Below are 12,568 nucleotides of genomic sequence, written 5' to 3' on the forward strand. Positions count from 1 at the left end.
CTTAAAGGCTCAGAATAGGTTAAAACAAAAATACAACAGCAATAGCTGCCCTTCATAGAGCCCCTCATCATGCCAGACACTGCACAGGGTGTTCTGTATACACCATCCCACTTCCCAAGGTAGGAACCAACTCCGAGAGAAAGTCAAAGTGCTCAAACTTATATAGCTGATAATGGCAGTGCCAATATTCAACTCAAGGTTGCCAGACCCTAATGTCATATTCAGTTAGCCAGCAACCTCCAACATCCACCCATGAGGGTCTAAGGCCCAGGTCTGGACATATGAATATCTAAGTACCCTGCGGGCTGCCCATGGGTCCTGGGTGGTGGTAGAGGCAGGACTAGAAAAGCAGGGGAAGATCAACAGTCACTGAGGAATGAAGATTGTCCCAGCTGGGTCCCCAAGATCCTCCTGAGTTGGCCTCATGCTCCAGTTTCATAGCCAGCAGGCTGATGCTCAGCTTCCTTCTCCTAGCATAGGTTGTACATAGAATGCTGTGTGTACTAGTTGGGGACACCAGCATTTCCACCTCAGAGAACTTGAGCCTCAGCTGTGGGAAACAAGCCCCTGTGCCTGGATCAGAGTCCTGGCAGGAGTGTTCTCACTGAGGGGCTAACCTGCTAATGCCAGCCATCAGTGAAGCATGAGTAGGGAGAGCCATTGAGGCTGGAGTGTTCAGGAAAGATTTCCCGCAGGAGGTTAGCCTAAGGAAGGCTTTGAAGAATGGGTTAGGGTGGGGGTGGGGTAAGGTAGAAAAGAAGCTGCTCCAGGGAGGGGATGCAACCACACAAGGGCACTTGCATCTTACGGCTGTTTCATTACCTTAAAACATAAATCCAGAACTAAGATTTTGCTAGAATCACCAAAAACCTGGCTGGGGGTAGGACAGGAATAGAACTGGAAAAGATGGTGAGGGGGGAGGCATGGAAAATGAGGACCATGAACTTTGTCCTTCCCAGAGGAATATTTCTGAGGAGCAACACACCTGAGTCTTGGCTTAGAAGACCTTCTGCTCCCAGCAAATATAATCTCACCTGGAAATGGGCTGTAAGTGTAAATGCCATGCTCTTACTGAGAAGCAAACACCTAAGACTTAGCTCCATACAGACAGGTGCCAGGAACGCCAGAAAGCAAACGGCTCATTCAGTGATGGAAGGGACTGGCTTTGATATCTTGTGTTTAAAACCCACCATTTACCTTGAGTCCAGGTCTTGGAATTCACTATTTCTTCTTCGTCCTTAGCCCTCTGATTTGCCTTTCACCAGAGGACCTCACATCCAGGACGCCTGTCCCCAGGCCCATGGGTTTAACATGAAGGAAAAGGAATTCAAAGGGCCTGAAATGTTCCCTTAGTGGAGGGAGAAACATGTAAGTTCCAAAGTGGGTTCTGCTCAACCCCTGATGAGCATGTCCCTTTTCTCCCCGACATCCAGAAACATGAAGAACCAGGGCGTGGGGAAGAGGAGACTGAGGAGGAGGAGGAAGAAGTGGAGGAAGACATGAGCTCCAGCAGCAGTGACTCAGAGGACAGCGAAGAGGAAGAGGAGGAGGAAGGGATGGGCAAGGGCAGACATGGGCAGAGTGGAGCCAGGCAAGCCCAGCTGGAGTGGGACGACTCTGCCCTGCCCTACTAGTGCCCAGCTGTCTGTGCCCACCCAGTGTCCCTTTTGTAAGCCCCACCTGATATACGCCTGAGTCTATCACCTGTCGCCTCTGATTTCTATGACAAGTCTGGGCAGGCCTTCCCCAGCGTCCTGGAAGTCACCCTTTATTCCTTGGGTACTCCCTAGGGAGGGTCCAAGAAGCCCAGGGTCATCATTAGTGGAGACTTCAGGGTGGACTTTGCCCTGTAGCCCCTACTTCTGCCCTGGACTCACCTAGCATCCTGTCAGCCAATCTGCAGAATTCTGCCTTTGTTCTTCTTTGCAAGGAAAAAGTCAGCCTTTATGTCACTCACCTCCCCCGGGCTCCCTGTGCCCAGGGCCCTTGGGTTCCAGCTCACTGTGCGTGCACCTGACCCCGTCTCCCCTTCCACACAGACCAGCAGGTTCTTCTCACCTGACTTTTCAGGTGGGTTCACGTGGGCGAGGTGGTCAGACTTCACACGTAAGAGGTCTTCAGTCCTTAATACTCTAAAAGAAAGTCTTTGTTGAGGCAGATTTAACATATAGGGAAAGGTTCACATGCACGCACACCCACATGCACACATTCGCTCTCCCCAGTTTGGAGAGCCTTTCCCTTTGTCCTTTCTGAGGTCACATAAGGTTAGATGAAAAGTCCAAAACCAAGACTAGGTCTTTGGCCACAGCAGGGCCTGGGCCCCAGCCAAAGCTCTCTGTCAACCAGGCTGCCACCACATGACATCACAGGAACCAGCAAGCACTCTGCAGAGGTACTGCCTCAAGCAACAGTGTGACAAGCCTGCAGCCAGAGACCAGAAGGAAGGGCTAATAGGATGAGCAGCTGGGCACTATGGTGGGCACAGATCTGGGAGATGGGGGTGGCTGGGGTCTTCCCAGCCAGAGGGAAGCCAGAGGTGGACAAGGCTCTCAGCATCTAGTCTGAGGGTCCCTCATCACCTGTTTCACACTGTTTTGCCTTCTGAGCAAATTCATCCCTCTCCGATGTATTAGAACCAGCATGAACTGCACCAAATCTAAAATGAAAGTTTGGAGATTTGAATGTTAGGAATTAGGAGCATATCTGTGATAGTAACAGCTGCTGCTGTATTCTTCTAAAAGGAGCAGTGCTTTGGGTGGAGGGCAAATATATCTGAAAATCTAATTTTTTTCTTCTTGTTTCAATAAAATCTTTTCCACCTCCATCCTAACATGGACACCTTGTAAGGAGAGAACAGTTGCTATAGTAACTTGTCTGTGCTCTTTTGTGACCAGAGATTAGCAGGCAAAAACAGGGCCATTCTAGGACTTCCACAAGGCTCTGAGACCGTCTTTGTTTTGAATGTACAAAGGATAAAGCCAGAGACAATCTGTCCCTGTCCTCCCACCCTCCCCCTGTTGTTCATCCCATACTGGCAGAGGCACAGAGCTGGCCCCTAGTCACAGGGGCATTCAGGTTCAAAAGTAAGTTGAGAATCTGTTCATTCTACTCACCATGTCACTAAAATAGAGTTTAAGGGGGACCATCATGAATGACCTCTAGTTTGAGCTCCACCCAACGAGGATCCATGAGAGGCCCCTGCAAGCTTCTGATTGAAGAAAATTACCTGATGCAGCTTTTTCCACCATCAAAAGTGATTTTTGCACTCTGTTCCCCCCCTTTGAGCCTCACCATAACTCTGTCAGGGAGTTGGGACACCTATTGTCAGGCCTATTTTGAGTAAACTGAAGTTCATAGCTTCAGCATCTTGTTCAGAGTCACTCAGAGGTAGAGACAAGACCAGACTTCCCACCTGCCACTCTTGGTCCAGTGCCCATAACCCTGCTTCTACTTATATTTATGCAGCTCACAAGCATTGTTGAGGACCTACTATGTGCTAAGCACTCAACCAGCAGCCCTAGGAGATGCTAAAGCTGAGTAAGATTGGGTGAATTCTCCCAAGCAAAATGCTCTATCAGGTTGTGTCTGCACAGCTACAAGGAGAAAATCTCTAACACTGCTTAGTCTCCATAATCCCTTTCATTAAATAAAAGATTCTCCAGTTGGGCATTTAGGAGCTAACAGAATTCTATCAAAATTATGGCAGTAAAAACCAAATTTATGGTTTTTCAATTTTTTTTGTTATTCGTAAGATAAAATTTGATGTTGCAAGTTTTTAAAATTCTAGTTAATATATAGTGTAATTAGTTTCAGGAGTAGAATTTAGTGATTCATCACTTACACCACCTGGTGCTCATCACAACCAGTGCTTTTTCAATCGGATTTACATTTAAAATATCTGAGTCTTACACAGTCTTTTCAGTTTGGTTGGGGTGAGAAGGGGTTACTCATGCCTTCCGGCTATCTCCAATGGCTGTATCACTTCTGGTTGAGGAAGCTAATTGGGCCCTAATTTAGGGATTATGGGGGCGGAGGGAAGCAGGTGAAAGTGGCACTTGGCTAGGGATGCAGAGTTGAATCATTTGTGACTGGATTGATGTAGAGAAACAATGGGAACAACAAGTCAGGACCCTCTCCATCAACTGTTGTGCCAAGTCACACTGTGTGTCAGCTCAAAAGATGAGACACTTGAAATACTGCTGGGTCAATGGGCATTTATCATGTTCCCAAAGCCGTACTCAACAAGGAGTGGTTATATAGAAGTAGCAGAAGCTTCAGAGACCATTCAGGTGAGTAGTAATTTAACTTGCTCTACACCAGATATTCTAATAAAGTGAAAAATGTCATCAATCAGCCCAGCATGTTCCAGGCTCCATATGCTGGTATCCAGGAACCAGAACTCCCAGATGGCCTGTACACCATGCAGCCTCTCATCCAGATATCAGAGGCAGCAGGTGCAGGCTCATATCCCAGAGGAACAGCTGACCAGTTTGGCCACAGGCCAGACCATTGCTTATCTTGCCAAGAGGATGACCAGATTTTGCTCTCTGGAGCTGGGAAAGAGAGAGGCTGAAACCTCTCAAGTGACTCAGGTGACAGGGAGGGAGAGGAAGAGGAGGTTGAAATGGAATAGGCCAATACAGACTGAGCTGCCCAATGGAGTAAAGCAATCAACTAGTTGGTCAGCTGTCTTAATAACAAAAGTAATTCTAGTAGGTTAATCAAATGCTTTGAATTTGACCAAGGCCCAAATGTAAGTAGGTAACAAAAATATGATTTCAGGGGATCTTATTTCATTATCATTTTCTTAAATGTTCTCAATCATCCTATCAAGCAGGGTTTAGACTACACAACTCTGCAGGTAGCAAGAGCTACCTAGTGGACACAGATCCTCCAGGAAGAGGGCTCCTAGTGGGAAGCAATGTCCTCCATGCCGGTACATACAGCAGATGTCAGCAAACTTTATCTGGAAAGAGCCAGATAGTAAATATTTTAGGCTTTGCAGGGCATATGGTCTCTGTTGCAAGTATTCAACTCTGCCACTGTCGCATGAAATAAGCCACAGACAATACATAAATGAATGGATATGGCTATGTTCCAAAAAAAATTATTTATGAATACTAAAAGAGCAGAAATTTGAATTCATATTTTTACATATCATGAAATTTTATTACTCTTTTTCAATTTTTACTTTCAACCATTTAAAATTTTAAAAACTCTTGTGAGCCCATGGGCCATACAAAACCCAGCAGCCTGCCTGATTTGGCCTTGGGTCACAGTTTGCATACCTCTACCATACATTCAAGGAAAGCAGCCCTTCTATTTACCAAGAGAAAGTAAATTGCTATCTTAGACCCTTCCTCATCCACCCAGGGGTCTTTGCCTCCAAAATGAACTACAAACAACTCCACGGCCCTTAATTAAGTTTTAAATGTTCATGTCCCAGCAAGAAAATGACAACAAAAAAACACCTGCTACCCGTCAAATTGACTTGAACGCAGATAAGCATTCATCAAGAACTCCAAGCCCTGAGTGCCCAAACTGACTGACCACTGAGTGCTAACCCCCTTGGGCTCAGGGACAACTCCCAGGCACAGCGCCTTCCCAGCATGACTCAGCCCATAATGATTTCTAAGCAGGGGTGTTCATTATCTCAGACTGATTTCCATTTCGGCTCTATTCATACCATTGCTCTAAAAATGATCCTAAAGACTTTTGACTGTTTGAATCAATAGCAACATAATCAGTAGAAAGCCCTACCCAGCACATTTCAAAATTAGCACTCTTCATGGCTCTATAATTCAATATTAGCAAGAGGAAGAAAAGAGGACTTTTTCTTAATCATCCTCTCATTGAAATTAACTAAATCAGTTTTACCAAAAAAAGTGAGGGCATGAGTTTAATTCTTTGAAAGAATTTACAAGTGAAAAGTAGATGGTTTTCAGGTAGGATCATTCTTGGGCCTTTGGGGTATCCACAAAGCCTCCGTGAAATACTCTGGAGGGCTACGGACGGTACAGGATCCTCTATCTGCATCAGACTTTTATCGAGGCTGACAAGCCAAAGCCCTTGGCACAATTTAATTTTCATGTAATCACTTTCTGCTGCCCAGCTGTAGGCAAAGGAAATGAACAGTGAAAGTTTTAAAGTCTACTCCAGCACTTTCATTTCCCTGCCTTTATTTACTTTATTTTATAAATTTATTCTGTACCTACTCTATAGATCTTGCTCCAGTTTTCCTTTTGGCACCAACTACAAAGGGAAGTTGGCTTTACAAGGGCTGTGGACTAGAAGTCACACTTGACTCTATCCCAGGAAGGTACAAAGAGACACAAGAAGTTATCTCCACCAGCACCCCAGAAAGCAATCAGACATTCCCTGGATGCCATTAGTGAACAGATGGGATTCTGTGTTTGCAGCTACGTTCAATGTAATTCAGCAAATCCTTGCTGAGTACCCATGGTGTGCCAGGCCCCGTGCCAGAAATGAGGGAATGGTAGATGAATGAGGTGTGGCCCTGCCCAGGGAAGTCTCTCGGTCTCATGAACTGTTGGCAGGCTTCCTTTGTGAGAGCAGTGGAGACTGATGCAGACAGAAGTTTGGAGTTGGGGGAAGGGAGTAACTTGCTCTGGCAGTTCTCCACCCTAAGTTACATGGCAGGTGTGATTCTGGGAGCCCTCACACACATTGCCAAGGCCAGCGGAGGAGAGCACTAGGGAGGCAGGCAGTGCTTTCCTAGATGTTCCTAATTCTTCCCCAGCCTGACCCAGGTCACTTATGGATGAAAGCAAGTCACCCTGCCCACAAGGTGGATATCACGTGGCTGATGATTGAGAATCCGTGAAACTACAAAGGAAGTTCTTTCGTATGAATGGCAGGCAGGCAGACCTGGAAAGTAAGCCAGATACAGGGGCTGGTATGTGCCAAGTTCAAAGACATGAAAAGCATGACATGAGGGAAGACCTCTGAGGCCTGAAGTCAGAGCTGAGGAGGGAAGAAGGGCTTGACTTTGCTAAGGGCCACAGGACACTGTAGAGCAGAGATTCCCAAGGAGCGCCCTGGACCAGAGCATCAGCTAGGGATGAGTGAGAAATGCAAATACACAAGATCCACCCAAGAGCTACTGCATCAGAAACCACGGGTGGCACCCAGTGGTGTATGTTTCAAGGCTCTCAAATCCTGATGCACTCTAAGGTTTGAAAACCACAGATGTGGAGTATGAGAATAATTTTCACTGGCACTGGGAGGAGATGATTAATAGGATAAGAGAGTCAATTACTAGTGAGAAGAGAAGGAGTCAAAGCAGACCATTCTATGAACCCTGTAGGGCCCTCTAGACTCTAGTCCATACTCCCTGAAGCAGTGATATTTTTTAAAAATATTTTATTTATTCGTGAGACAGAGAGAGAGAGGCAGAGACATAGGCAGAGAGAAAAGCAGGCTCCATGCAGGGAGCCTAATGTGGGACCTGATCCTGGGACTCTAGGATCATGCCCTGGGCTGAAGGCAGACAGTCAACTGCTGAGCCACCCAGGCATCCCTGAAGCAGTGATTTTAAGGAACCTTGGGCCACGTCCCAACTCCACTCCTCTCCTAGGGCATGATCCATCTCCTGCTGGTCTGGCCCCTTTAATCCTAGAGAGACACATAGTCTAGGGGAGGCTGTAGTGAGGCCACCCATCCCTAAGGAGACTGCCTTCCAGATTCCCATATATAAGCAGCCTCCTGAAGGGCCATGTATTAGAGGAAATGATTAAACTGTAGCAGTGTCCTTACATCACCAGGAGAACTGGTCCCCACAGAGCATCTATGCTGTGGAGCCACCAGGGCCTACAGAGAGTGGCGTGGGGTCATCCAAGGACACTGCCAGCTTTACTGTGGTGCTGCGCCTTCTGTAATATGACTGGGTCATGCAGCGTCACAATCCAAACACAAAATTGGATGGAGAATGAATGGCTTTTCTTGGAAGGGCAGTAACTCATTCTGGATGTTACTAAAAGTAGAAAACAAAACCTAAAACAAACCTGCAGCATTCTCTACAGGTGGAATCTGTGTTGGTCTTCAAATCTCTAAGACCTGCAAAGGTACCAGTCTCCACCAATTCCTCTTTTCCCCTACCTCCCAGAAGCCAAAGATCTGCCAATTATTGATTTAGGTTTTTGATTCATGGCTTAAACTCTGCAAAGATCTAGAACCTTTCGGGAGAAACAAGTTGACATTCTATCAGTCACACCTACCTGTGGTGCAGAATCTGTCCTCATGTAAGGGTTTCTGAGACTAGGAGTCAGAGAACTGGAACACTGGGCCTTGGAGTGGGAGGAGAGAGGAGGAGTGGGAGGGAGGGGAACCCAGACACATGGCCTTGGAAAGCTGGCACCTGCTGTATAGTTTCTAAGAACCCAGTTCCCTCTTGATCAAAGGCACATTCCTGGTCCTGTCAGCCCTGTCCTAGCTGAGTCCTCCCCCAAATGCCCTCAAGGATACCTCCATGTCTCCAGCCTAGTTTATGGAAGGGTCTTCTGATTAAATGGTCAATCAATCCCCTGAGACCACAGTGACCATATCAAGAACAACCATCTCTAACACATTAGATTGTGCTAAAAAGAACCAACGGTTTGCCAGTTGTTTGTGAGAAGCAAAGGAGAGAGCAGACCCAAGAGGTGAAAGGAAAGTTTCTTCCTGTTCACATCACTTAGGTCCAGAAGAATTTTCTTCTCCAGCCTGGTCTCTGATGCGACATCTCTCTCCCAAGACCTTAAGACAATTTTGTTTCCCTGAAGTTAAGTCACTTATTACAAAGTCCCCTATGGGACAAAAAGACAAGGGATGGGATGGCAGGACGTGGGTGGAGAGGCCTTAGGTAGTTCTGGGAGCAGGATGGGCTCTGTTCTCATTGAGAAGCTTATATCTGTATCCAGTCAGACAGAAGGGTCAGGAGCTCCAATCTAGCCAGAACACCAGGTGGAAAGAAAGAATATGAGGGATATTTATTGGGAAGAATGGGCACAGAGGAGACCCCCAAGATATGTCACTGTGCAAGCCATACTAGTCATTTACATTTGTCAGAAACAGGGGAGGACTGCGTCCCAATATCAGCTAGTCCCTCCCATTTTAAGCCCCAAAGAGGTGCTGCTACGTCTGGACCACTGAGATGATCCATTTCAAGTCAGAGTCCCATTCCATGAGGACTGTCAGTTGCACCCACTGGGGACCCTGACCAGGCACCAGAAAACATGGCTGTGTGAGGCTGTATGGCCCCTCAGCTCTTGCCGCCTCTGCTGTCACAGGCCCTCATCAAGGCAAGAAGTGTCACTCACTTATCACAGCACATAGCCCATAGCATGGGCTTGATAAATGGTGAATTAAACAGAATACCAGAGATCACCTAACCTCAGCAAATGCACAGGATGTGAAAAATTAAGATGCTTCCATAGAAAAAGACTCCTCCATCTTTTCTCTTAGTATATAGGTCAGAATCCTTCATAAAATCAGAGCAAGGAGAAGTAGGAGTATATCTAGGGGCAGGAAAAGAACAAGAATGGAGTTCTTTGGAGAGTGGCCCCTTGCTAGCTCACTAAAAGGTGCCCCTAAGCCCAGAGCAGCTGGAGGGGCACTGGTAAGCCCACCTGCTCCATCCTCAGGTCCTGAGTCACGATGCTGCCCAGGAAGGAGGACGTCCTAATCTGTTAATCGCCCTAGTCTTGTGCTACTCTGCAGCTCCTTTCAGCAGATTTGATGCAGAGATCCATCAAGATGAAGCTCAACCCCCAACAGCCGAAGGAAAAGAGGGCAATAGAGGTGAGAAGAGCCAAAATGCAGGCAGTGTGTATTAATCCCAGGTGACAAAAACATGCCGACTTTAACATCTGTTTGCTTTTATCTTGAAATGAAAATGCATCTCAGCTATCCAGACCTTTTTTTCTGAGCATTTCAGAACATAAATGGGACATACACACACACACACACACACACACACACACACACACACACACACTCATGGTAAGGGTTCTTTTCCCCAGCAGAAAGAGCTACCAAAGAAAAGAGCCCATAGGTTTTCTCTATTTGCAGAATCAGGGAATCAACTGCAGGTCTCAGCTACTAGAGTCCAGCCTCTTTGAAAAAGGGAGGGGAAGGGCCAGGAGACAGCTGCCTTAGGAAGGGTTCACTGGGGCCTCTGTGAGAAAGGGTTCTGGTTGGGCCTGTGGGTCACAGATAGGAATGTAATGTGCACACCCCTGCAGACAAAAGTCCATCCATCCTGCGCAATGTGGAATATACCCCTTAGCTCCTCCCTTGTCTGCAAAGGAGCCATCAATGTGCAGGATTCAGAAGATGGCATGCACATCTTTGCTTGTAAACTTCAAGTGGTGGAAATAAGGCAAAAGCCTTTTGGAGATTAGGAAGTTAGACTTGATATCCAGGGCTGATCACTCAAAAGGCAAAAAAAGAGATTGACGGGAAAGCTGACTCAGAGTTAGAGAGGGAACAGGTGAGGCTAGAGAAGAGTGACGGAACAGGAACACCCTCACCTGGGAAGCCAGAGCATTGCTCTATACTGAAAGCTGTATCCAAGTTTCAGCAAACTATGGGGAAGCCTGGCCATGTGACCCTGAGGCAATCAAATCAATGCCTCCAAAGTCAGACCTATTCGAAGGTGATTTCATTCTTAATTGAACTAGTCACAATGGATCAATCCACCTGATTGCTTCCAGCCTGACCTCGGTGGCTTCCAAAAAAAAGTTGTTGATGCCCTGAGCTGGACAGCAGAGAAGGAAATTGAAGAAAACCAGCCAGTGAATTTAGAAAAGAAACTGCATGTAGAAGTTGGTTGTTTTCAAAGATATCCATAGGTATTAGAGTTAGGTGTGTTATGTTATCGGCATGGACATTATAATGTCAGAAAGGTAAGATTCAGAATGACTTGGTGGGACATTCACTTGGAAAATTAGTTAATGTGTTAAATATAAGCTATCAGGGAAAAGTAGGCTAAGGGCAGCAATTATGTGCGTCATATGCATAAAATACAGAAATAAGTAAGATATAAAGATGTCAATGGTCCCAACACATTTTCAGTTCCTTAGAAGCACAGGTTTGGGTGTTACACTTTTTCTTACTGTTCTCATTTACTTTTAGCTCTCAGAGCACTGGGAACAGTGCCTGGCACATAGTAGGAGTTTAGTAAGCATTGGAAAATGGAAGGTCCAACTTGTCGCTACATGGGACTCAGTACTCACTATACACCCAATTAAGTGAGCCACAGGGAAGCAAGTCAGCCACATCCCCCTCCTAGATCATTACACCTCGGCTGAGGAGAAGCTTGCATGAATTCAAAGATTCAGAACAATGTCCAGCTGGCTGCAGGCACTGGGTCTGGCTCTTGCCGGGATGCTGTACAGAGTGGGCCTATATCACTTAGGACGCTGCACATAGTGGGTCTGTATCACTTAGACCTCATCTGCATAACACCTAACAAGCTATTTCTACAGGGAACAGGACTGAGGGCTCCCCTCCTATTGCTTCTGCCATTTCCTAAACACTTGTGCAATGCTGTGGAGTTGTGCCAACTTCGGGTACAATTCTAGAACTAAATATAATGATTCTGGGCTCAGCCAGTCTCAGAGGTCTAATGATTCTTCTCTCAGCTCTTCCCATCACCCATATCTGGAGATGCCACCTCAACAGGTGGGCCCGTGTATGTATACCTGATACATGTCCACCTCTGAGCTCTTTCAGCTGCCTCAAAAAACTGACTCCTTTTAGTCTAGAAAATGTGTTTATTTGCTAAATATACTAGTGTGTATGATGTGAAACAATGCAAACTTTGGACTATCTTGTTAGACTGTATGCATTTATAGAATTTAATTTCAGGAGAGCACTTTATCATCTTGCTCAATGAATGAGGTTGCCCAATCACAGATGACCAGAGAAAATGCCCCTTCTCCTCCCTACACCTATGAGCCCCTCCCCTGATCTAGTCCCTGCCTAATTGAGCTGTCCTGTCCACTTCAGGCTGATGCAGAGTGAAGGGCGCTGAGAATCTCCATGTATATAAAGATATAGGAAGAAAATAAGAACCACCACAGGAATCTGTTGGGCTTCTTCCCATGACTGTGATTTTATCCATATTTGAGTCACAAATTTTACATTTCTAACAATTAAGATTCTTGCAGTTTCCAAGTAATTTGTTAAATGCCTATTCGACACAGACAGATATTTATTTTCAGCCTTGACTTGTAAATGCCTACAAACTGATTCATGCTGGTGGTCGTTACGACACTTTCTGTGAATTGGTGAATAAATATGATTTTAGAATTTCACAGTAAAGATGACCTCTGAGAGTTTTTATCCTTCAGACTATTTGATGAGGCAAGGTGCCGAGAACTGCTTAGCTGGGTCAACATTCTTTGGAGCTCTATCCTAAATCCTTGCATGGGGAAGAGAGGGGTGTGGGACATGAGGGGTGGTAACATGGCAAGCTGGCCCCCGTCAGGCCTCCCTTAGGGTACCCTGTTACACCCAGAATACAACTCTGCAGCATTGTTACTGGAAACCAGTACAAAGACAAGCC

At 46.1% G+C, this 12,568-nt stretch overlaps 1 protein-coding gene across 2 annotated transcripts in view; it reads left to right on the forward strand.

The window, feature by feature from the left end:
* CLSTN2 (calsyntenin 2) overlaps positions 1–12,324 on the forward strand; it is a 623,447-nt gene extending 611,123 nt beyond the window's left edge. For both annotated transcript variants that reach the window (XM_049099645.1, XM_035704913.2), the window contains exon 17: positions 1,434–12,324. In XM_049099645.1, the coding sequence (XP_048955602.1) occupies positions 1,434–1,634 (201 nt within the window). In that variant the 3' untranslated portion in view covers positions 1,635–12,324. The remainder of the gene's footprint in view (positions 1–1,433) is intronic.
* Positions 12,325–12,568: the final 244 nt, after the last annotated feature.

This window comes from Canis lupus, chromosome 23, assembly GCF_003254725.2.
Source record: "Canis lupus dingo isolate Sandy chromosome 23, ASM325472v2, whole genome shotgun sequence".
NCBI lineage: Eukaryota > Metazoa > Chordata > Mammalia > Carnivora > Canidae > Canis > Canis lupus.